Source organism: Coturnix japonica, chromosome 1 (assembly GCF_054131305.1).
Source record: "Coturnix japonica strain WE chromosome 1, WE-NBRP24, whole genome shotgun sequence".
Classification (NCBI taxonomy): Eukaryota; Metazoa; Chordata; class Aves; order Galliformes; family Phasianidae; genus Coturnix; species Coturnix japonica.
The window spans coordinates 92,291,106-92,318,288 of NC_140663.1; the positions used below are offsets into that span (position 1 = coordinate 92,291,106).

The following is a 27,183-nucleotide window of genomic DNA, read 5'->3' on the forward strand; positions in this document are numbered from 1 at the left end:
AATGGCTAAAGATTCTCTTGAATGCAGGCATAAGACCTGTCTAATAGACCGAAACAATGCCTGTCTCAGTAGCTCAGTCTGGGAAAATATAGGATAACTGTCATAGTTGTCCATTGCTGTTATATCACCGGTATTGGGGACAGTTACTGTGTCTTATGTTTGATTCCTTAGGAAAAGTATTTATCAGTTTTATATGAATTACAGTCATACATGTTGTGAGAACCTGTCTGAAACAGACCTGAAAGAAACTGCATCAGTCACAGCAGCAGTGCTTTATTAATAGAATATAACCAACAGCTTGGGCCACAGCAGTCAAATTGGACTTTAATTCACATCACCTTTTTCCACTTTTGTATGCTAAGGGCATGCAGGTGAGAGGAAAAAAGTTGCTTCAAAGTGAAAAATTGTAATGCAGCATTCCAAGTAGAATGAGTTGATGGTAAACAAAATTATTGTAGAGGGAAATGCACCTGAAAGGAAATAAAAGGAAATACTGCTAGAATGCTTAAAATAATGCTATTTCAAATATAATAAAATAAAGTTTTCAAAGCAGCCATTCCAGACCAGTGGATAGGTCTGGAATATTCTTAAGTGCTAAAGAATAATGGTGTTTCATGCGAGTAAATTGCTTTTAAGTTTTATAACTGAATAACACATATCGTCTTTGGGCTGAAATGTGTAAATCAACCTTCAGTAAAGGTAGCACAGGTTTCTGTCCCAGGAAATTTTTCTTTTTGCACTATTTGCGTATATATCATCCACAGAATATCTGCCATTAAATAATAAGCAAATAGTCTCAGAAGAGACTGTTTATTTGTTATTTTAAAATAAGAAATAACAAGAAAAATATCTATTCCAACAACAGTACAAGAAGAAGAGGCTATGGCGCTCTCAACTAACTAAACTGTTAAGTAAATTGAGAAACTTCTGTAGCTCCTTTTATAGTTTTTTTTGTTTGTTTGTTTGTTTGTTTGTTTTTATTCTTCCAAACTAATAATATATTCTCCTTCTGAGAATCGGTCAGTAACAAACAGTTACTCAGAAATTAAAGGTAAGTATCGAGATTTGTGAAATACACAGGCTGCTCCAAAAGTAATGCTTCCTGTTTCATAATGTTGGCTCACAGTGTCAGCGGTGGATGTTGGTGGTATGGGAGTAGAGGGTGAACCTTCCCACCAATATTGCATTACATGTTTTTGCTGTGTGACAGATGGCAGCAGAGGGGCAGTCTGACACAATGGTGTCTGACATAGAAGTGCATATGAAGCGAAGGTATGGAATTAAATTCCTCCATATGGAAGACACTGCACCCACTGACATTCATCAGTGCTTGCTGAACGTTTACAGAGATGAAAACAGTGGAGTCCACAGTGAGGCACTGGGTGGTGCATTTCATTGGTTGTGATAGAGATGTGAAAGAAAATTCACATTCTGTATGGCCATGCACAGATGTCACTCCTCATTTCATGGTGTGACTCAGTCAGCTCATCACAGTGAATTGGTGGATTACTATTGGGGAACTGAATACAGAACTGAGTATTAGCTTCAGTGCATTGGAAACAGTGGTGACAGTGTTACAGTATTAGAAAGTTTGTGCCACTTGGATCCCGTGAATGCTCACATAGGAGCAGAAGTAACATCAAGTATTTGTCAAGTTCACTGAAGCAAAAGAAGTGTGAAGCTGACAGTTTACTGGATCTCTTCATTACTGGTGATGAAATACGGTGTCACCAATACAAGACAAAATCAAAACTGCAGTCCATGATGTGGTCCTATATGAATTCCTCTTTGAAGAAGTTCAAGATGCACCCCTTGGTGGGTAAAGTGATGTACCTTATCTTTGTGGATAGTAGAAAGGAGATCCTTCTGAATTTCCTGGAACTCAGACAAACCATCAGCTCTGACCTCTACATCATGATGCTGGTTAACCTGAAGGCTCGAGCCTCCAGAGTAAGGCCTGAGAGGCAGACAACAGTACAACAATTCTCTTGCAACATGATAACACCAGGCTCCATAGCACTTTGAAGAATGTAGAGTATATTGCCTGTCTTGGCTTCACTGTCCTGCTATACCTACTGTATAGTACAGATTTGGTGCTTTCTGACTTCCATCTGTTTGAGCCAATGAAAGCCTGATTCTGTGGGCAACATTTTCCTAGCAGTGATGCCATTACAGCATCTGTGAAACAGTGGGTCATCTACGCTGGTGTGGATTTTTGAATGTCATGCAGGCTGTTGTTCATAGCTGGAAAAACTCATAGCTAATGTTGGTGACTGTGTTGGGAAATAATGGTTTGTAGCTGAGAATATGCTCTATCCAATACTTTTATTTTGCTCTTTGTTGTCATTTTCAGAAATGGAAGTGAATAGGAAATGGAAATAAATTGGAAGGATTAGTTTCAGAGTGATCTATGTATTCTAGCTCATTCCTTTTAACATATCATCATCACAGGCATTCATCTGGATCTACTTTTAGAGAGCATGCCTGACTACAGCTCCAGAATGATGGCTCTGCTCACTTTCAAAATAAAAGTAGTGAATATGACTCCAGTGAATCCAGAATTTGCTTGCAGATTAAGTTGCTACATTTTCTTCATTGCTGCTAACTTTTTTAAAAGATATTTTCATGTGTGTATCTGAAGTTATTATTTTGAAAGCAAGATTATTATTATTATTATTATTGTTGTTATTATTATTGTTTATTATTATTATTATTATTATTATTATTATTATTATTATTATTATTATTATTATTATTATTAATATTATTATTATTATTATTATTTCACAAAGCAAAATATTTTTGCCAAGAGTACCATTCTGGGTACTGCTAAATACTGACAGTAATCTTCAGTTTTGAAATAAAAGCAGTCTTTATATCCTTATTGTATGTATGTATTTGTTAAAGTATTCATACACATATATAAGTGTCTGCAGATTGCCTCAGTGTGTACTTTAGCAAATAGAATGAAACAGCTTTTTTGGAGCTTCTACTGTCAAGATGGATATCAGATTTTTGCTTCATTTAGGCAGATTTAGTAGAGGCAGATTCTGTGCTGTAGAATATTGATGAGTGTGAAAACCAAGAGATGTCTCTGAATCTGACTTTCTGATAGAATTGGTTCTTCAGAGATACTTGTACTGGTATGTATCATGTCCCATTGGTTGAAAGGTAATGCTGAACTGGTACATCTTAGCACGTGAATTGTGACTACGTGATAGAATATTCACTATCAAGCAAGTCCTGTTTTACTTTGTTTTTTAAAAAACTCAAATTATCTTTTGCATATTTGTAATTTATTCCAGGTTGTTTTCTATGTAATGACAAAAAATTAGAATGACATTGTAAGAGTCATCCATTATTCTACTGACCTGAAAACCATGCTAAACTGTAGTAGTCCTGTAAAGTAAAGATTGATAAATTCATGAAATTAGCAACTAACAAGATTTTCCAGTTTCTTCTCTTCTGCTGCCCAGTTGTGTTTCTCGGAAGATTACTGTAAGTTTAGCTGTTTTGAAGTACTGCAGCAAAAAAGTAGAGTAGTACTGGTCCATAAAGCTGATTACTTTATCATTAGGTGTCATAGGAGTAATGTAAACAGTACTAGGCTAATTCATCTTCTGTACTTAGTTAATCTAAAAACATGAATACTTCTTCAGCTCCCCAAACATTTGCAGTCTGTCAGAGGGGACTTGTTCTTAAAGAACACTAGTTACAGTGTCAAATTTTAAAGCTGTGAAATTAAGCAAAGGTACTTTGGTTTAAGAAAAGGGAAATATTTTGCAGTTGTGTGCATGTGGTACAGGTATTTATAGAAAAAAAGATTCCTAAATGTAACATGAGGAAGGTGGTTGTGAAAGTCTTCTTAATAGAATGTAACGAATAATTTCTAGGATAGAACCTAATATCATCTTAAGATATGTTTGCTGGGTATCACAAATAAAAATAGCAAACATCTTGCTAGCAGTTATTTGCTAGCTCAGTCAGTTGCCTTAGATCTCTAAAGTGTTTTACTCAGTTTAAAAGGTGAATGCTGCATTACAGTTGTTTGCTATCAGCTGCACTGCAGGTGTTGCTAAATTCAATTAGACAAGTGGAATGGCTGAGGAAAGGTCTCAAGGATGTTCCTTTTAATGTTCTGTGCTATTGTATGTGGTATTAGAAAGCACTGGATAGTGAGCGAGATAATCAGGGATTATGAAGCAGCAGAACATACCTCAGAGTAAATTAATAGCATAGTCTCTCTAGCAAAGAGAAATTGATTTACTCAGTCAGACACTTTATTTAGCTAGCACACCAAAAAGGTAAAGTTGTAGTACTCCAAGGATTATTACCAAAATACTACTACAGACAATTAACAAATTGGCTTACTGATCAGACTGTTCTAATAAGAAGTCTCTGGTAGCAAGTCAGAGCCTGTTCCAAGCATAGTAAAACTAAGCAGAAATATGCTTTTGTGTAGCACCTAAGAAAATTTTAAAGATATTATGAGTTACTTTTTTTTTTTTTTTTTTTGTGATAGTCTGCCTGAGGGGAGAAGGGCACTACAGAGGGACCTGGATAGACTGGATTGTTGGGCCATGGCAAACTGTATGAGTTTCAACAGAGCCAAGTGTTGGGTCCCGCATTTTGGTCACAACAACCCTAGGCAACCCTACAGCCTTGGGAAGGTGTGGCTGGAAAGCTGCCTGATGGAAAGGCACCTTGTTGTACTGATGGACAGTCAGCCAAATACAAGCCAGCAGTGTGCCCAGGTGGCCAAGAAGGCCAAAGGCATCCTGGCTTGTGTCAGGAATGGTGTATTGAGCAGGACTAGGGAAGTCATCCCGTCTCTGTACTTGGTGCTGGTGAGGCCTCATCTCAAGTACTCTGTTCAGTTTTGGGTACCTCTGTACAAAAAGGACATGGAGGTGCTGGAGCAGGTCCAGAGCAGGGCAACAAAGCTTGTGAAGAGCTTGGAGAATATGCCCTACTAGGAGAGACTGAAGAAACTGGGGCTGTTTAGTCTGGGGAAGAGGAGGCTGAGAAGAGACTTTATTGATCTCTTCCAGTACCTGAAAGGTGCTTGCAGGGGAGTGGGGCAGGTCTCTTTTTGCCAGTGACAGGATGAGGGAAATGGCCTCAAGTTGTGCCAGGGTAAGGTTAGGTTGGATATTAGGAAAATCTTCTTTACAGAAAGGGTTGTTAAGCACTGGAATGGGCTCCCCAGGGAGTTGGTTGAGTCACCATTCCTGAATATGTTTAAAAACCATTTGGATGTGGTGCTCAGGGACATGATTTAGCAGAGGGTTGTTAAGAGTTAGGGTAGTATGGTTAGGTTGTGTGTAGAATTAATGATCTTCTTAAGGTCTTTTCCCAGTTTAGCAATTGTATGATTCCATGATTCTATGTCTAAGCAAGTGAGGATGCTAGTATCTTCCAGTACTAGAAACTGATATGATAACATAATTAATGTATGAAGCACAATGCTATTCTAAATCAAAGATAATTACTAGCTTACAGTAGTCTTGAAGGACATAATTAACAATGTTTGAGAAGTCTTTTTTTTTTTTTTTTTTTATCCTGAGGGATTTTTTCAAGAAGCGATGATCTGGGGATATTATTTGCAAACGCCTGTCTTGAGAATTCAGCTGTTTTTACTATTTCTACTCTATTCACTGATAAGTTAAGGACAAAGGCAAGATAAATGGTACATGTTTTGCGGAGATTTTGCAAATGAATCATTGCTAATAATCCAGAGTCTGTTTATTGATTTTCATTTAAGAAGCTGCCAGAAGCAGCCTTTGTCTTGTTTCTGTCAGGAGGTGGAAATGATTTACTAGCTCAAGGTGTAGTAAATTTAACAGAGCTGCTTGTATATTGTAAGGATATGGCAAAGCAGTCAATATAACTTCTCTATTAAATCAGAAGAACTTAATAAACAATACTTAGATGTATTACTTAATATAGTTTTTGCTTCTCTAGGCACAACTTACAGGGACATTCATTAATCAATTTTAATCTTTAATATTGCACAAAGTATGTAGCAGGCTTTATTCTGGGAAATTAAATTAAAAAAAAATATTTAAATAACAAGCAAAGTCTAACATTTGACATTTTGTTTTTTTCAATGCACAAATATGATCTAAATTAAATTTATAATAATAAGTGTTATTGCATGGAACAGCTGGTAATGTGAAATCAAAAAGTTTAATATGTTCAGTATGTTAGCTCATTTTTACCATTTAGATATAGTTGTTGTTCTAGAGTTGTTCATTTGCACTTCCAGATTTGAAAGTAAATGTCACACAAGGCTGTAGTCTTCTAAAGGTAAACTATAATACACAGGTGAAGCTAATCTGATACACAACCTTTTCCTAAATTTTCTGGAGCCTTCCCTTGTGATTATGAAGCAGGTATTTCAGAGCACAGTTAAGGATTTGAAGCATATTAAAATTATAGTTCTGCTTCTGAAACTGAATCAGTGTAATACAGGAGGATTCACCAGACTTTTTTTGTGTTCATGCTGCAAAGCAGTAGCAGTTAAAGAAACAGCTGGAAAGAAATGAAGGCACTATGCACAGTAGTTCTCTAATTTGCTGTTTTCTGAAAGAACCTATGCTTCATCTGGAAGATCAGTCAAGATTTTAGCAAAGTCAGTCCCATGGTAATAGTGTGTCAACAGCAAATCACAGCCTTCTGCTAACCAAATGTATCACTCCCTCTTTTCTCTACACAAGGCAATCTTGTTTTAATGGAGAGTGTTCTAAAAGCAAGCTCATACCACATTCTGTTCAATGCCTCTGTACAGAATTATAATGAATCATTCAAACATTTTAGAGTTTTAGAGTTTAAAAATGAAAAAATAATGACACCAAGTTGTAGTCACATGTTCACTGCATGCGCACTTCTACTGTGTCATGAAACATACCTTTCTTGCTTTTTTCTCCCTTGCATTTGGAACATGAGGCAATTAGTATTGTGCATCTGTCATCATTTCAGTTTTTCTCAACTACTTTTGTGAGAGAAAATATTTTTTTCTCTTATTATTAATATCTGACAATGAGACATGTCATTACAGTCAGTTGCCTCTTGAGATTTATTAGCAGGCAGTTTTCTGGAATTGGATTTTTAAAGTTGCAGTGAAGAGATTTAACTTTTGTGCCCAGGGAGTTCAGCATTGAGACAGGCTCCTGTATCTTTCTCTCAAGGTTTTATGATGGTAGGCTGTGTGAGAGGCTTCAAGCATAAAACACACATATCAAAACAGACAGGACACCAACTGGGAAAATTCTTATTTCTCAGTAATCTGTTAACGTTGTAGGAACACAAAAAGTCTGGTGAGCTGGTTTCCTCTGTCTTTCTCCACTGGTAGGAAGTAAAATTTTCCGAGATTACTGAAGTAGATTTCCTTAGTGCTCCACCTCACAGCCTGGATTGATTTCATCAATGAATAAAAAAAATTATGAAACACTAATCCAACAAAATGGAATGTATAGAATCTTCTCTTAATGACTGACGACGTCTGCTCTTTCTGTAACTGTGCCTCACTGTGCGAGGCTGGTGGTCACTCAGAGAAAAAGAAGTCTAAATTCTGTCCTTGATTAGTTAAAGAGTCATAGCTTTAGCTTACCTCTGGTGGGTGTGATATCTCAGTTTTACTAACAAAAGATTGTCTTCAAATTCTTGTACGATAGCTGTTATTGTCTTTACATGTGAAAGAGCTGCATTCCAGTGGAAGACAGGATCCTAAACTGATACCCCTGACCGTATGATCTCTGCTGATTTACTTCATTATGGCCTAGTTATGTTTACTCATGTCAGTGAAAATATCCTGTTTGAAAACACTTCTGTCAGAAAGATAAAGATTCAAACTTATAAATTGCAGCGCACAGTGTTCTTCCTAGATAAAGTACTGTGTGGAAGGTACTTGCAACTCTTCTAAGATATTTTGAGAATTCTAGCTGAACCAGGAAGTTAATTTACTGTCTTCTTAAAACAGTTAGAAACACTTCCAGTGCAGTTCCTCTGTAGGTTTCTCTCCAGAAATTTTATTTAGCTTTCTCCTAGAGAGTCGATCTTGAAAAAGCTATTATAACTCTCTTAGCTAGATTTCTTAAAATCTGTGAGAGATTTCTTAAATCTTTGTTAGATTTTTTTTCAGTATTGCTAAGCCATTCTGCAGTAGATAATATTAGGTTGGACACAGAAGTATCTTAGATTTACTATTATCTGGTAAATAGTGCTTGTTTTTTGTTTGTTTGTTTAAATTGCTTGCTTAATGTTATGTATCTCTATGCCAGACGTGGTACTTGAACTTGTTGAACTTCATCCCATTGGCCACAGCCCAGATGTCCAGCCTGTCCAGGTCCAGCTGTAGAACCTTCCTACCCTCAGGCAGATTGACACTTCTTCCCAGCTTGGTGTCATCTGCACTTACTGAGGATGCTCTCAAATCCCCTTGTCCAGATCATCAGCAAAGGTATTAAACACGACAGGCCCTAATACCAACCCCTGGGGTGAGTACCACTCATGACTGGACGCTGTCTGGTTTTAACTCCATTCACCCACCGCTTTCTGGGCCAAGCCCTCCCCTGTAGTTCTTTCCCTTGTGAAGAGTGTACCTGGCCAAACCACAGGCTGTCAGCTTCTCTGGGAGGATACTGTGGGAGTATAAATGGTGTTAAAAGCTTTACTTAATTCTAGGTAGACTATGTCTGCAGCCTTTTCCTCATCCACCTGGCTGGTCACTCGACTGTAGAAAGATTGTGTTGGTCAAGCAGGAGCTGCCTGTCATGGAGTCATGCTGGCTGGACTTGATCTCCTCATTATTTTGTACATACTGTGTGGTCTCCCTCAATATGATCTGTTCCATAACCTTCCCTGGCACTGAGATCAGGCTGATAGGCCTGTAGTTCCTAGGATTTTCCTTATAACCTTGCTTGCTAAGGGGGAGGGTGAAGAATCTGTACTTCCCAGGCATTCCCAATGCACTGGTGACTCAACACTGAGCATACTGGACATGCAGGAGATGCTGCTTGATAGAAAGTGGTTATTACTCCTGTATGTTTTCTTCACAGTGAAGCCACGTTCCGAGAAGCTGGACCCTGCACAACTGAAGATGATGTTTCAGTTTCATGGAGGTTTGCAAAAAAGAGAGTTGTTAACATCCAGCTAGCGATCACCCAAAATTTCAGAGTCCATTACATGTGGGAGCTCCAGCCTATGCACAGATACAAGTAATTTTTTTCTGTGATCAAACACTCTGTCTGTGAACATCTGTGCTGAACTCTGGGGGACAGTATGGCCATAGGGTGCTGAGAGTACACCATTGCTGCACAGCTGAGAGGAGCATTTCCAGAAGAAGAGAATCACAGACTGACTGATGTTGGAAGGGAACTCCTGAGGTCACCTGGTCTTAGAAGGGTAGCAAGGACAATTGAACTCCTTTCAACTGATGCTAACCTAAATTTTATGATACTTTCAAATGCCGATGTGAGTTGCCTGCTCGTTGTTCTCTGAGGTTAGGTTCTAACCTAATGTTTAGGTTTGAAATTCAGTTGCTTGCAACCAACACAGATACATGAGGGGAAAGTCCATTCTAATGAACTTGATTTGCTTTTACAACAAAGTTACCCACCTAGATGTATAAGGGAAGATAGTAGATAATAATCTTTCTGGATTTCAGTGGAGCATTCAATGTTGGTTCTTACAGTACCGTGCTGGGAAAAAAAAAGTCCAGCATACAACTAAACAAAAACACGCTACAACAGGTGAGCAGTCTGCCAGTGGGTTGGACTCAAAGGGTTGTATTAAATTGGGTTACATTATGCTGGCAGTCTATCAATAATGGGATCCATTACAGGGCCAGATCTCTTCAGTGTTTGTAAATGTCCTGGGTGTGGGACTTGGATGTTTACAAAATTTGTTGATGGCGTTAAACTGGGAGAAAATTTTGACTGTCTTGTTGTTTGAGAGGGAAATGGTGTAACAGGCTCTGATCTGTTCCCTTTTGGTAGTTACTGGACTTGTGGGAATGGTATGGAACTGCATTTGTGCAATGTCGGGTTGGCAATTATTAAAAGGTTCTTCACTGCTAGGGTTGTTGAACACCCCATCAGGTCAGGTAGGGTGGTGATCGTGACACAAAGTAGTTCAAAATATGTTGAAACAGTGCTTTCAGAAATACATTGTGGGTTTTTTTTTTTGTTTTTTTTCCTTTCCTTTCCTTTTCTTTTTTTTTTTTTTTTTTTTTTTTGTCTTCTTTAAGTCTAGGAGTTGTACTTGATGGCCCTTGTGGTTTCCTTCTATCTTAGGATATTCTGTGGTTCTGTTTGTTTGATATTGTAGACTATATTTTTTCTTGATGTCATACCTGTGACTAAGCTAGCTTAGACCACCTCATTTTTGTAGGCCTTTGTTTTAATTATGTATAGTTCAAATAAATATTTTCTAGATTTACTTGTAGTTGACCTCATTGCAGCCTTTCAATACCTGAAGGGACCTTACTCCCAGGAGGGGAGTAAACTCTTCGAAAGGGCTGATAATAGCAGGACTAGGGGAAATGGTTTTAAGTTAAAAGAGGGAAGATTTAGGTTGGATGTTAGGGGGAAGTTCTTTACTAGGAGAGTGGTTAGGTCCTGGAACAGGCTGCCCAGTGAGGTTGTGGATGCCCCGTCCTTGGAGGTGTTCAAGGCCAGGTTGGACGGGGCCCTGGGCAACCTGATCTAGTAAAGGTGTATGTTTGGTGGCCCTGCCAGGCAGGGGGGTTGGAACTACATGATTCTTGAGGTCCCTTCCAACCCGGGTCATTCTGTGATTCTGTGTAATTCAGTAGTTAGGGATAAAATAAACTCCAGTCTTTTCATGAAACAACTGTATTGAAGTTGTCATGTTAATGCTAAAAAAAACCAGTTACTTGTGTGAACTGGAATCTTATAGTGGATGTGAAATACTGCAGAGATGTTGCCATAGTATTATGTGGGATCATGAACACTAGAAAAGAAATGCTTCATGTTCAGAGGAGCATCGCTTATATACTAATGCTTCTACAAGTTGTGTTACAGCAGTCTGGTCAGTACAGAACTTAAACTCATTGTTTGATTGGCAAACAATCTCTTGGGATGTGAATCTTCCACTCCAGTTATTAAAATGGTAACTCTTGTGCTGAAAACAGCAGCAGGAAAGACTTGTTTCTACATCTTATTTCATAAGCTTTCTGCTTTTCAATCCAACTTTCCAGGGACAGTGCCACATCCCTGTGGGTCACAGTGGATCACAGGGAAGGTGATTCTTTGGAATCCCACCAAGCGTGGCAGTCTCTCCTCCACTGGGGTTGCAGAATCAGACAATGGCTCAGAGGAATTATACATTTTACAGAGCTTTCTAACAACAGTTTTTAACTACTCTGAGGCAAATGTGGATAAGGCTGCATGGTGTAGGTGTTATTTCCTTATCAACTACTCCAAGACAAATAAAGCAACAGCTAGTAAAAAACAAGTAAAAGAAGATGAATAGGAGAAATGGGAGAGGGGGGAGAAAGATATTTCATCACTCCTTTAGATCCACAGCTGTCTTGAGTCTAGGGTTCTGATCTACGGGTGGTGAGTTGACAAAGGTAAATGTATGTGTTCACCGTTATATCATCTAGTTGGGTATATAGAAAACTTGGGATTTTTCAGTGACAGTCTCTGGTGGTTGATACTGACTTTTCTTCCTCTGCTGATGTTTTTCAACTATAGGAGGTAAGAGATGCTGTCCAGAAGAGAAAGCAAAGATAAAAAAAACTGTCACTCTGCCTTTGCAGAGTGAGGATCCATACATCTTACAGCTTCTGAATCAAGTAATTTAGCCTCCATTCTGTATTGTTCTCTACTTGAGTCAGCAAAGTTTTAGGTCTTAGGCAGACAATTTCAAGTTTCTATGCTTTATACAGACACAGTTTCCTGATCCTTATAGGTTTTAAAATCAAATTCTTTGTGTTTTAGAGACTGCAACCAAGAGCAAAATAGTTCTGAATACATTTCATTCAGTGGTGGGGCTGAAGTACTAGTCACAGCCATTGCTGGTAGTCATAATATTCCTGGAAAGAACATTTTTATAAAGAGTATATTTTTATAATATGTATGGACGTGTTCTTAATTAATTAATGTCAGCAATTATTCCACAGTGTACTTGAACTGTGAAAATGAAGTTAGTCATTTAGCCTTCCCTGGATTTCCCTAGGCAACAAGCTGTAAAAAGAAATTCATAGTTAATCAGAATGGATTAAGTCAGGTAAAACTAGAGTTTATTTATTAATCCGTCAGTTTAGTAGGCAACAAAAATATTCCTTAAAATGAAACACTTATTTAAAAATCTGCAGAAATTCCTAGGTAATTCTTAATAATTAAGAAAACTACTTTTCATGTGTTACCTGTGGTCCGTTTCACGTCAGGATTCTAGCGTTAAGCCTCCGTGAATCCGGCCTGGTCCAGCCGGGGCCCATTTAACTACACGTTCACACCAATATGGTGAATAGCTAAATGGCGTTTTATTATGCGTGTTAGCGGTTTAAATAAGCCGCTATCTACTTCGTCTACACCCCTTCTACATATGCATAACTGAGCAGGGGAGGGCCTATCACGTTACATCCCGAGTGTTCGTGCATGCCTAATGCAACATTCATGGTATCTCTGCATTTAATTTTTATGTGTTATACTAGAAAAGAACTACAGTGTTTCTGGTTTTATGTGTAACAAAAATATAACACAAGCCATTTTTTCTTAGAGTGATAAGAATGAGAATTCTTAGTTTTACAAGCATTGGCTTCTATTGCTGAAGCTGCTGGACCCTACAGTTTTTTCTAAACTATACAGTGGGCAAGATTTTTGGAACTTGGTATGTTAAGTTATAATAAAGGTATTATAAGTATTTATCAGAGTTATACGGAGAGAATATTGCTTGTTCCTACTCAAAAATATGTGTAAAATCCTAGGGTTTGGGCATAAAAAATAGTTTGAGTATTAATGGTGAGGGATTAATCAGTAATGTGAGTACAAAGTAAAAGCATCGACATACATGAATATAGATCTGTATGTTCTTGTAGGAACTATTATTTTGTTCCTAATATATTCAGTCATATATAGAGCTTCAGTTATAGTGAAACAAGGGATTTTACATGTTTCCTGAAAATGCATAGAATCATAATCACATTCTCAAAGTTTGGATGTTCAACACTTTTGTAAATTTGAAACTTTTAAGTTATCTCACAAAAATATGTATCAAATACACAACAAGTATCAACATATATCAAGTCAAATATGTATGAAGTAGATATTAAGATCAGTATCAGATGTAGATCAAGTATCTTGATATATTAATTCTTAGCAGATGATAGCCTATTAACGCTGGAATATTTTTACAGCTAGTAAAAAAAGGAAGGAACTTGTCAGTTGTGAGTTACATGACATGTTTAAGATACCTACTTTTGGATAAAATGAGTTGCCTCTGACATTATCTAAAATAGATAATTTAAATTTGTCCATGTCAATGACACTCACAGTGTTTTTAGTAATGGAATATCTAAAATAACTTGGATAGGGCTGCAGATTGTTTTGGGGATAATAGTGATCTGGATAGATCATAAATTAAGGAAGATTAAATTATTTGTGTTTCTTATTGTCTAAACATGTACACAAATTACCTGGAAGTGAGCAAAAGTTCAGGTTTGATATGAAATTTTTTCTAGCTTTTCACATTAGGACTTGTCTCATTATGTTGCATTATAGGGAGCTCTGTGGTATAAAGTGCTTCAGTCTTAGAGCTTGTTTCACTGATTTTGTTAGTGGTGTGGAACAGTGATCCATTCCCCCCTCCCTCCCACCTGCTGGAATTGCTAGGAAAGAGCTGTCATTTTGAAATATAGTGTGGGTTTGAGGGCTTATCAGAGAGCAATAAAGTGTCTGGCCACTGGCCTCCTAACATACAGACACATAAAACATAGAAAAATATTAATTACATCAGTGCAAAATGGACTTTCAAATTCCTGCAGTGTGGAAGGGGTGAACGCTTAAGCGTACAACAAATTTATTGCGATTTCCATTCCACAAAGGAATAATTCATTGGCTTATAGAGCTTTCTGACTCACCATTATTTTTCACTCAAAAAGAGTTACTGATGTGCTGCTATTGATGGGTGTCAGTGAGGAATTTTGAAAAATCTCTTTCTTTGTTGTATTTTTCCCCTTTTATGAACTAAAACATTAGAAGTGGAAGAAAGACAGTAGTACTTTATTCTAAAGTTGCAAAGGGCACTCACATCTGACTAAAACAATCGTATATCTAGAGATAATTACTATGAATGCTACTTCAAGTAGTTTAAGTTACAGCCTGAGGGTGAGAATGGCTCTGCAACATGTCAAGATACGTAAAAGAGTGTAAATGCAGATTCCATTTCGTATCTAATGTATGTCTGATTATCTACAAGAAGCAAACATCCTCGGGTAAGTGATTAAGAGTACTCCACCACAGGCTGTCCAGTAGCTTTGAGGTAGATAGAGATTTCATCTTCAAAAGTGAACAGTCCAAACTCAAACGCCGTTGGTGACACTCAGAATTTTGTTACGGGCAAAAGGGATTACATATATATTGGAAGTCCTGATAAAGTTTAACTGTTCTGTATTCCTAACTATCTTGGGGGATTTGGGGGAGGGGGTAGTCAAAATTGTGGTATAAAACACTTTTCAAAAACCTTTCAGATTCTTACTGCTTTTTTTTGTTACTTTGCTCTGGGCTCTCTCTGGGCTCTAAGGCCGATAGGCTCAGTACTCCTAAAGGGAGTGTGAAGGTCCTACAGGGACAGGCTGAGAACACTTGAAGCAGATGCCGGGAGATGAAATCATTGTTTTCTGCAACTCCCTGATGAGAAGTGCAGAGGGATCTTCCTCTTTCTTCTCCCTGGTAAATAGTTGTAGAAGGGTATAAAATTGCTCCAGAGGAGATTTAGACTAGACATTAGAGAAAATTTCCTTAATGTGAGTATAGTCAGACACTGGAATAGACTTACTAGAGGCGTGGTTGATGCCCTGTGACCGTCAGTTTTCAAAAGGTATTTATTTGGACAGTGCCCTCAATACTGTCCAGTAACATGTGGTTAGTCTGGCAGTTGGTCTTAATGGTCTGTAAGGGTTGTTACCAACTTGGTTTGGTTCCATTCAATTCTGTTCTATCTGTAAGTCTGTAAGGAGGTGCTCCATGTTGGCAGCGTGGGAGTTAACTTCACTGTTAGAAATGTAGCATGAAGTCTATGCTTCCCTCCAACACCACACTTACTACAGTTAGATTTGCTTCTGTTTTCTCATCAGGCCTCTGCCCATAGAGATGGCTTGGGGCTGTTACACCTCCTCCTGTGGCACTCTGGGAGCTGAAGCTCAGCCAGACTGGGCGTTGTGCCATGAGACACCTGCAAAACCCAGCTCATCCCTGCTTATGCTTAGAGCAGCCAGATGCCCCTACCACCTGGTACAGCTTCAGCCTAGGCTTCCAGAAGCAAATATAACTGCTGTCTGGGCTGCACTGGTGGCAAGGGGCTGTGAGGCTGGGAATGCATTCACATGGCTTCCATAAGCCTTGGAAAAAAGAGCTTGCAAAACAAGACTCAGATTTGTATTCCATGCATGAAGAGACAGTTCTTCATAGGGAATCAGGCACATTGGTAATTCAAGGTCAAATCGAGATTATTAAATAGATCAGCAGATTGGTTATTTCTTAATTTCTTTGCTACCATTATGTATTTACATCGTCAGTGACTGGATAACTGCATAAAAGCTCATATCTTGAAAATGAAGCTTCTGCAGGTATTCTTCCTGTCATTTCCCTTAGTGGGTGTACAGTTTTACAGCTAGTTTCAGCCAAACCTGGAAGAAGCTAAAGGCCTGAAGGATCTAGCTATTTGCATGAGTTTCTTGGAAAAGTGCAACAGGATATTTGTCTTTCTAAAAAATACCTTTTGGTTAATTGCATGAAGAAGTGCCCCTCTGCTGCAAATTGTCACAGGGTAACAAAATGTAACAGAATATTAATGGAAAGGGTCTATCTCCACTGCCATGCTACCAACATCTGATACTGTGGGCCAATGCAATTAAATAGGATTCATTACTTTTGGAGCAGTCCTTGTACTTTTTTTCCTGTGTATTTTCCTGCTTGGTATTTAAGCCTTTTTTTCTTCTAAAGGTAAATGTATTTTCACAACAAGTATACAGTTCAGTATTGGTGGGTGAAGTAATTATCTTCGGTAAAAGAATGAACTAAAGCCTATGATTTGTCAGAAACATGACCCTTTAGTTCTCTTGTCTTTCCAATCAATAAGTCCTTTGCCTCCATTGTTTTGAAAATTACAGAGTTCTCATTCCAGTTTTCCTTAAGGTATTATTTCTGCTGGAGAAAAATAATTCATGTGAGATATGTGATGAAGAAATGGAATTGACTGTGAAAGAATATGTTATTCACATTAAGTTCTAAGGTTTAGTTGCCCTTTGTTTTTTTTAACTATTATTTTTTGTTTACTTGTTTGGGCTTGAATCAAATTCATCAGTTTCTTTTCCAATGGAAGCAGATGTAATATGTAACCTGAAACTAGTTTCATAATTGGTTTAATCCAGCACAATCTCAGCATCGCTGAAATCATGGTCCTGCTTTTTAGTATCTGTGTTCTTTTACTGGGAAAAAAAAAAAAAAAAAAAAAAAAAAAAAAAGTAGTCTAGAGGGACAGTCCTACTGAGGGGTGTATTTGGAAATACTTACATAAATAATGTGTTTGAACTAATTTCTTTGTTTCCTAAGATGTTTCTCTTAGGGGGGGAGGGAGAGAGGGAGAAGCCAATTTTGTTTTGTATTTTATAGAACAGAATGTCATAGATAACATTGCTATGAATATTCATTTATTTAAAATATTGTACTTGATAGTTTTTTGTAGAAATTCAAAATAAAAAATAAAAACTGAGTAACTAATATGATTGGAGGTGGTAGTTGGAAGACAAATGTTTCTTCCATAAGCCAAACAAATCTAGAGCAGATTTAAAAAATATATATATTTATTTATTTATTTATAAAATGTTGCATAACGGTATTTGAGAAAGGATACCAATAACGGTACACAAAACAATTTGGTAGTCAGCACAGATTTTGTTCAGGGATTTGGTAGTAGAAGTAGCAACAGAATCCTCATTTATATTTTTCTTACTCTCAATTAATTGTTATGAAATGTGTTCCTTGTTTGTTGACACAAACACAAATTTTGTTTATTCCTTGCATATTCCAGCATACCATAATATATAAAATATAAAAAAAAAAAAAAAATAGAAAAAAAAATTAAAAAATCTATTATTTAGGAAATGTTCTCTTTAAAATACATGGTTGTCAAAAGCATACCTTGGAACTGGAACTGCATTTTACCCTTCCTCTGTGATTCTACCTATTAGTATGTCAATGGAGAAACAGTAATGAATTATAGTAATCTGGTTGAGCATTATCTTTTAGTTAGAGGAAAAGACTGAGAGTAGAATTCTGTAACACCAGTAAAAATTGGGAAAGGATCATAGAATTCTTAGAAGACATATCTGGGGGACGTCTGGTCAGACTCCCCTGCAGTGAGTGATGTTCTACTCACAAAAGTGGGAGAAGGAGTTGCTCAGTGGTCTGGCACCAACTGTACTAGAGAAAATATTTTTTTGAAAAGTATAAATTAATGATATAATTTATTTTGAGTGGTTTTTGAAGAAGCCAAAAGTCTTTAGGTCAGAAAAGATAGCAAATGTTCTATAATTGAGAATTAATCTTGCAGGGGCTCTTAAAAATTAATGTTACAGATAGACCTTTGGACATCTGATTGGCATCACTAGAAATGAAAAAAGAACTTAGAAAACATCTGCTGATTCTTTGGGTTGTCCAGTTCAACTGTTTAAAAACTGTAGCACAAGGTAGTTAGATCTGACCTGACCTGTTCTGTATTATTCAGTTGTGCATGCCAATAGAAAGTATTTGTAATCCTGAAACTAGTTATAATTGACCAGTAAGTAACTAAACAGAAGAGTTACAGCAGCCATAATGGAAATGTTTAAACCTATGATTGTCTGCTGCAATAGGTTGTTTAGCTTATTAATTTGTCTTGCTATGTTCATATTAATTGCCACCCTGTTGGTTCTCAATTAGAAAGCCTTCAAAGTGATCCTTTGAGAGAAAATTAGTTCTTTAAATCAAGATAATTAAAAATGGGAACTCGCTAGTACCCATACAATGACACTCAAAGATCAAAGAGCTTAAGGGTTAAAAGAAAGAGCTTGAAAAGCGATGTGATTTCTTATGATCTCTGACAGTGTCAGTTATTTATAAGCATTTCCTATGAAATGAACTACTAATTTTTCAAAACAGAATATTTATGCCTGAGACTGTTTTTATAATTCAGATAGGGCTCAGGAGACTATTGTAACATTTTTCCATAAGTCAAAGAGAATACTTAAAATGTAGGAACAGCAGTAATTTTTTATACTACCTTAATTTGCAGTTATTCTTTTTAGGTAAAATAACTAGATTTTCAGTGGATTTTCTTTTCAATAATCCTTCTTATACCTGGTGATTAAAAAAAAAAAAATTAAAAAAAATGGTTCTTTGCCTACTCCTAACATTTATGTGTTGTACTTTCAGGTCATTTTCACCAAGATATCAAAACTTTGGATACATTTGTCTATTTTAATGTAAAATGGTTTAGCGAAGGTGACTGAAACAAAACTCGTGTATGTTGATGAAAAATAGTTTAACAAATCCCAATTCATAATTCATAATAATAATGATGTTCTCATTATTGTAGTTCTAATTCTTGAATCATAGAGTTTATCTATGTGAGTTTCTTTCTGTGTGTGTGAATCACCAGTGTGCTTTATAACTGTATTTCCCAGATGTCCATCCTTATTACTATGTTTTGTCTGTTGTTGTGGAGTAATCACAAAGCAGGTAGACAGGGTTCTTTATTGCGGTTCTTTATTGTGAAACTGAGTTGAAACACAAATGTTTGAAGTGACAGCTAAAGAGTTAACCCACTGAAGACCTTCCATCGCATAGGGCCAAATGTTAGTCCAAAATATCACTTCTGAAACATATCTAGCATGGGCTTCGAGAGTTCAGCACTAGAAATTCTTAAAGAGTATTTTAGCTCCATGTTGTCATAGTGGAAATATCGATCATAGGCTTAAAAGTATGTAGCAAGTAGAAAATTCACGTAGCATAGAGAGATGTTTGCCAGATTTTACCTGGTATTAACAGGTAAGCACGCTTTCTGTGAAGTTCTTTTAGTGGTATCTGTTGAATGTTCGTTAAACAGCAGCAAAACTTGTTTCAATCAGTGCAGTTCTGTCTGCTGACATCTGTTTCCCAGAAAATTTTCTGATACTGCATTTAATTGCTGGTTTGTGTTTTCTCCTCATAAGGATTCAGTGTCATGCCATTCGCTGTTATTTCCCTTCTGGTTAAATGAGTCTTGAAAGACCATAGTATATATGGAAGACAGACTTCATTAATCCATATGTAAAGTATGAATCCATTACTTAAAATAAATATTGAAATATTTTTTTCTTTTGAGATCACATTTCATAGCTCAGTTAGAGCATCCTAGATTTAAGTGTGATAGTTCATGTACATGCCCTGTTTTATGAAGAACAACTCTTACTTTTGAGGTAAATAAATTATTTCTTTATATAGATTATCTTTGCTACACTTCAGAATATATGTCCTCTCAATAGGCTGGTTGTGGTTCTGAGGCTGCAAGACAAGTTCTTAAAATATACAAAAATATTTGTGTATTTGTTAAAATAGGAATGGGATCATTCACTACTATGGAGTTTCTGTGCGTGGAAGTCTATTATCTTTACAGATCGTAAAGATTTACAGATTGTGGTGTTAACATCTATAGAGATAAATTCTACCTCTAGACAGATAAGGTGCAGTAACTCCAACGCAATTCTGTAGCAATGTCTTCCAAATCCTTTTTGGATAGATGTTGCTTAGATGTAATTTCATACTTAGATAGGGTTTCACCATTTAACCAAGGTAAGACTTTGTAATGAAAGAACATTTGTCTAAAATATTATTATCTTTATTTAATATTGAATATCTTGACATGATTATCAGTTAGAAGATTATGAGGCTTCAGTATTTATGCCCTTGTTGCTCAGCACTGGATTATATTAGTTGTCTTGCATCATGCATTTCAGCACTACAACCTCTGTTACACTCCTCAAAGCACTTTGAACTTCACATAACTTCTAGTTCTTCTCATCAGGGAAAACAATACTTCAAATAAAACCTTAGAACTTTGTATCAGGATTCCCTTTCCTATGGATGCATACCAGTAAATGCTAATATAATGAAATGGAAAGTTCAGGTAGTCTTAAGTGCCTGACTGTGGAACTTGATGTTAGGCAGGTAAAACTTAACTCATTTTCTCAGTACTGTCATACTGTAGAGCAGCAGTGCTTAACAATTTAGTAGTAGCCCTTACACCACTAGGCAGAAAACTAACTATAGTCTGTAGAGTTTATTTTTTTATTGAGATTGTAGATACAGTTTAACTTCCAGGTATTTGTGTTAAAATTTACACTTCTTCCCAGAAGCCTTCAGGACCATTGAATAAAAGACAGGCTATCATTAGACCAGTTAGTGTATCTTTAATCATAAGTAAACAATAAACAATAAGCAATAGTAAAATTTGAGAATACAATGTTATAATACTTATGAGATGTTAGAATAGTATCTGAACAGAAAAAAAATGTTTAAATGCTAAATAAAAATTGGAAAAAAAATTCCAGCAGTATCTCAAAATGATAAAATGTTCACTAAATTAAATTTCAATAGGCAATTGGGATTACATTTTCACCCTTTTCACCCTTGGTGTTCCCCCTCCCCCCCTCCCCCAGTACTCTCCATCACTTCTTTGCCATTACTGTTATGTTCTGTTTTCATTCATGTGTCCTTTCCTTTTTTTTGCCTCTGTCTTCCAGTACATCAGCAACCCAGCAGGTTAAAATGACCCCTGCACAGTACAGTGCTGCCTTGTTCCTCAAAACAGATTTGAAAAAGCATTCAAATCTATTGATGTAGTGTAAAACTGCTAATTATGTTGTAATAAGTTTACCCTGAGGAAAGTGGGCAGGCAGAATGTGTAGTTCCTTTGTTTGTTGTTGTTTGGTTGTTTTTGATTGGTGGTTTTTATCTGTTTTGTGTCGTACTTTTAAATAGAACTGACTGACTTCAAAGCTTTTTGGGATTTTGGAAGTGATTTTTTTTTTTTATTTTTTTTTAAAATTTTGTTTTCATTACTGTTTTTGTTTGTATTTTTTTAAGAAGTGGAGTTCTGAAAACATTCTGGAAACTGATTGGAGCACAGCTCTAACCAACAATTTCCAAATTTTATCCAAATACTGTCTATTTTTTCCTTTCTGATATGGCATAAATTATATATATATGCTTTGAGTATATGTATTTCAGTATATTGCCACATGGCAATAGTAATGAAACTTTATCAAAGCTTATACTGATGAAAGCTCGCTTCTTTGTAATCAGAATGCATCTGTGTAGACAGAGCTATGAAAGGTGTGTGATGGTAGTTCTGAAATGTGAGGTATTCTAGTGTAAATGGCTCTGAAATCAAATAGTCTACTAAACATTAAATCTTATGAATAGAGTCAACTGTCTTCATATTTAACAGAACAAATGGACCCCTTGTTACTGTTCTTACTTATCTCCCTGAGTAATTTTTAAACCCATTAAGAAATAATTTGACAGAATCCTCTTAGCATAGATAATAATTCTTTTGTAATGACTATGAACAGAGTGGAAAGGATTGCTTATATCACCTGCAGCTAACTGCTTTATTTTGATGTAAAATTGCATGTGTACTGAAGACTTAAATGAAGTCCTCATCAACTTCACTTTTTTCCCAGAACAGGAGATACTACTACAGGAGCATTATGCTCCACAGTGTTCCATGTGAAAGCATCAAGTGATCTTCAACTAACGCATTGCCTTATATATATGTGTGTGTGTATGTATATGTATATATATATATAAATATAGACATATACATTACCTTTTGCTGTTTTGGTAATATCCTTGGAAACATGGGAAGAGACAGCACTTTGTCAGATCTAGCCAGAAGCTACTATTCATTTCTCAGTTTGTTTTAACATAGCTAGACACAGCCTCTACTGACTTCAATTCTTGGAACAGCTTCAGTGACCTGATAAAATAAGGATTCATTTGTGTATTCAAAGGCGTTCAAACCAGTCTGGTACAAACTACTCCTTTTTATACTTATTCATTAGCTGTTAGCATGCAGCATTAGCGTGAATAGTATGCACATTGCATACTGTCTTCATCAGAGCTTATAATAACCTAATGCACCTATGTAATTATTGAAGTACATTTGAACGCAATGTAAAACTTTTGGGGTATGTTGCCTCTGTGCAATATTTACTTTTAATTGCATGTCTTGCTCGAAGAAACTGATGGGTGAGCCATGTAAGCTGAAGACTGCTCTATTTGCCTGATTACCTAATATGCGCAGATTGCTAGATAAATCACTTGGGCAATATTTTTCATTCTTATTTGCATAAAGCAATATTTTTCTATTTACATGAAGAAGAGCTAGTGAAAGGATGTGTCTGAAAAAAAATCGGGCAGATGGTCTTTTATTTTGTAAATTCTAATGTACTGTGTATGGAAAATATGATTTTCATTTTGTTTCAGAGATTTAGCTAGCATATCTTCACAGTGTTTATAACTGCACTTCTGCTAATAATTTTAAACTGTTTGTCTCTTTGCCAAAATTGTCCTGCAGTATCAAACATGTATCATATAGATGAAGGAAAAATATTTTCTAACTTTGTTTTTCACCTCTTATAACAGTTTCTTGAATTCTGGATGTTGCTTATTTCTTCATCTGTTGCATTTACATAGTTGAGGATCAGATATCACAGTTTTGTTTGCCTTTTTGGTCTTTGTTCATGACATAACTGTTAAACACAAATTCAAATCTGGCCTAGTTTGTGCATATCCAGGCTGAAAATTGCGTAGTTATTTTGCATTAAAAAACCCTTTGCCAATAATACTGGCTGTGTTGGGGAGGTTATTCACAGGGTTATAGAATCATAAGATAATTCATCTTTGAAGGTAGCTCAGGAGGGCTCTAGTTCAGCAACTTGCACATAGCACAGTCAAAGACCAGATTCTGCAAGGCTTTATCCAGCAAGCTCCTGAAACTTGCAATAACTGAGAATACATTCTTTCTAGGCAGCCTGCTCCAATACAACGTGAAGAAGTTTTTCCTTATGCTTTCAATTTGTCAGTTGCCTTTCATCTGTCTTTTTAATAGCTTCTCACAGGCATGAGCAGTTGATTGTTCAGTTCTTCTGTAGCTCCCTCTTCAGTTTAAACAAGTCCCCCCAACCTCTCCTCATTCATTGAGTACCCAGCTACACCCACCATGTCAACCTTCACTTAGCTTCACTCAGTGAAGTTTAAAATCATTCTCATATTACTGGGGTTAGGGTTGGGGGAGGCTGTACGTAGTACTCTGCATTTGGCATGAGGAGCACCAAGAAGAGGTGTTTGTTGCTTTCTGCCATCTACTAAACTGCATTATCTCCTCAGTCACGATCCTGTGAATAAAACTCAGTTGGCTTCTGCTGCTGCCTGTGCATACTTGTTGTCTGTGGCTGTCCTTAGCTTGAATGACTCCCACTTGGTTATATATATATCCTATCAGTTGCAAAACTTAGCATATATCCTTGCTGAATATCATGATGTTCCTACTGATGCATTCTTCCAGTCTTTCTAGTTTAATGACCTCATCCAGGTTATTGATAAAGATGCTAAATTTTGAAATTTAACCCTGTGGTACTCCACTTGTTACTGACTGCAAGGTGGAGGATGACCTGCCTGCCTGCTCATCCAGAGTTTATGGGGATTAGCCTTGGCTGGCAGCCCTGGCAGCTTTCTGGAGCCTGTTTATTCTATATACTCCAGAGGACACAATGCTGAATTTGGTATACAGCTTATAGAGTACACTGTATAAAATAAGAAAATGCGAAATGTAAAATCTAAACATTGAATGAGAATGTGTTCACAAAAATACTTTTTATTTTTCAGCTCTTCTTCAGGTTTCCATTTCTCTTAGTAAAGTTGAACTCAGTGTGGGTGAATCCAAATTCTTCACGTGTACAGGTATGTATTAATGTTAGTTTGAAATATTTTTTTTCTCCTTAGATTTTCAACCTTATGCATAATTTGAAAGTGAACAAATCAATTCACAGTACTAACTTTAATTGGCATATTTTTTATAAATTCATATTGACTTGTGGGAATTGTGAGAAATAGATCTTCACTGATTACATGTTTGCAGTCTAGAAATTATTGATTTCAGATTCCAACAAACTATATCACTTAGTTTGAAATTTGTCTATATTTGTATGGATAATTTATATCTACCACAGTTCTTATTTGGTTAAAATACTTTTACTTGTATAAACCAACGATTTAATAAGCTAGTAGGCTAAGCTGTTTTGTCCTTAGAGAGTACTTTCCATAGTGACAGAAGTAAGTCAGAAGAGCTTGCCTTTTTTTGCAGCCTGAAATTAATTCTTAATATTGTTGATTTGTGAACATTCATTGAGAATGATATATGATCAATTATAAGACAAAGTGATTGCTGACCAGACTTCCTTTCAAATTTTATGTTTCTATGTTTATTTTTTCCTCATGAATTTATTACGTTATTAATTAACCTGTATCAACAATCATAACCTTTGTCTGCAGTTTTACTTTTCTTAGCTTTCTGCAGAGTTTCTCAGAACCCCTCACAGTTCAGCAATCTATGACATTGCATAGAGATTGTGCATATGCATTACTTAATGTCTCCTTGAACTTATAATGTTGGATGTTATTTATTCATTTTTTGTTTATTTTGCAGCCATTGGTGAGCCTGACAACATAGATTGGTACAACCCGCAAGGAGAGAAAATTGTTTCTAGTCAAAGAGTGGTTGTTCAGAAAGAAGGTGTTCGATCACGCCTAATCATTTATAATGCAGATATAGAAGATGCTGGTATATATCGATGTCAAGCAACAGATGCTAAAGGACAAACTCAGGAAGCTACTGTTGTTCTGGAAATTTATCGTAAGTATAGTAATATCAAATAAATCACAAAAGGATATGATTTGAGAGCCACTGCTATTGAGAAATCAAAGCCTATCAAATTATTGTTCCAGGCTCTGGAGTGTATCTTCCAAATAATTGTGTCTCCTGCCGTTTAGTTCACAATGAAAAAGAAGACTTTATAATACTGCAGATTACTTTCTGTTTGTCTATTAAAATACCATCTCTGTGGGGTCCCTTGTGGAGGAGGAACTATTAGAAAATAAAATTTTTTCAGCCTTACTTATAAGTACAAATACATACACAACCTACTATCGATATGTACGTAAATAAAGAAGTAAGAAGGACAAAGTATATTATTCATTAAGTGAAGTTTAGAGTTAACTTGTTAGTTTTATATCAGCCTTCTCATATTCTTGACCTTGCAATGGAATCTTGATATAAAGCATTGAAGCTTAATATGGTAAACAGTTAAGATGCATTTCAGTTGCTAGCAACTAATTGAATATATTTGAAAAGCAAATACATTCTATTGTGGCTAGAGATTCTCTGAGAATTGGTGGGTTTTGTGTTTTTTTTTTGTTTTGTTTTGTTTTTCTGTTTTTCAATTTCCTTTCATTTGCAGTATGCTATATTCTTTAGATTAATAAAAATGACTAAAAGCTAGTATTAAATACATACAGTGAAAAGATATAAGCTAAGGGAAGTCTGGATGAGACAAGGGGACATTTGCTGACATCCTTTCAGGTGAATTCTTCAGTAATTTCATTGGAAAGTAGTGTTCCATAAAATTTACATTTGTGGTTGGATTAAATGTTAAGGAATTGCCTTGTGACAGAAAATGAGTGGAATCATAAACTGTTGCTTCTGAAAGGTACAGATAATTCAGATAACAAAAGATACACTTTAAAAAAAAAAAAAGAAAAGAAAAAAAAAAGCTATTGATAAAACAACCATTAGAATGATGATAGCAGTTACAAGCAGTTACATGATGACTTGAAAGCTGACAGTTCAAAGGACTGCAAGTTCTGTGGAATTCATTTTTATACTTAAAGCTGCCAGTCACCACTCCGTTAGCAGGGAGCTGAGCATAGCTGAAATCTTTTGAAGTATGTACATGTAGTAATTTAAATAATTCTGAGGATAGACAAGCCAAAGACCTATGCAGGAAATGGTAATGTTTATGAATACTAACATATAAAAGTGTCATTGTTTGTATTTGTAATGTATTCTAAGGAAAAAGCAGGATGTACTATGTAACTTGCATATGTTTTTCTTCTGAGGTGTAAATGTAGTCAAATGCTACAAATATGTTAAACAAATACTTTATAAACATGGGCAAGATGTGTATATAACAAAAGCTCACTCACTCTACTGTGGAAACCATATGGGTTATTTAAGGCTGTGCTTATATCAATATAGAAAGAATTGCATTTGCTTACTTACATTCTCCAAAGTATCCTTTTGAATGGAATTGGTAATGTTTGAATCTAGGGAACATGTCAGCTTGTCTCTTCTGCATGCAAGAAATTCTAGCAGAATTCTTTTGCAATTATTTTCTGTGTTACATCTTGGATGAGGCTGTGGTTTAATGCCATGTTGAAGTTCTCCTGCTGTATTCTCATAATACTGAACTTTTAAAACTCATTAATAAAACTAAATACTAAGTGTGATTATTTGGAACCAGAATAACAAAAAAAGATTTATCAGAATCCTAGTGCTTACCTAAAAAAACCTACAAATTCTTATGACAATAATAGCATTATTTTCCCATATATTTTTCCATTGCTTTTTAACTTGCATTTTACTCAGCTGATAATTTATCATAGTCAGTGAGGCTTTAGTTCCACCTTTCTAATAAGACTTTTCCAGGTGGTTTCAGTAGGCATCTAGATGGGACAGGAACATGGGGAAGTCATTCAAGATAAAATCATGAGAAATAGAAGAGAATGAAAAGGACTATTAACCTGAATGGGTAGACCTCTGAAAGACTACAGCTTCAAAACTGGATTATGGAACATT

At 36.2% G+C, this 27,183-nt stretch overlaps 1 protein-coding gene across 2 annotated transcripts in view; it reads left to right on the forward strand.

The window, feature by feature from the left end:
• Window positions 1-27,183, forward strand: part of NCAM2 (neural cell adhesion molecule 2) — a 240,044-nt gene that overhangs the window by 91,651 nt on the left and 121,210 nt on the right. For both annotated transcript variants that reach the window (XM_085547739.1, XM_015880697.3), the window contains exons 2-3: window positions 24,156-24,230; window positions 24,976-25,182. Coding sequence is in view for 1 of the 2 variants with exons in the window: in XM_015880697.3 (XP_015736183.3) it covers window positions 24,156-24,230; window positions 24,976-25,182 (282 nt within the window). In the remaining variant the exon portion in view is untranslated. The remainder of the gene's footprint in view (window positions 1-24,155; window positions 24,231-24,975; window positions 25,183-27,183) is intronic.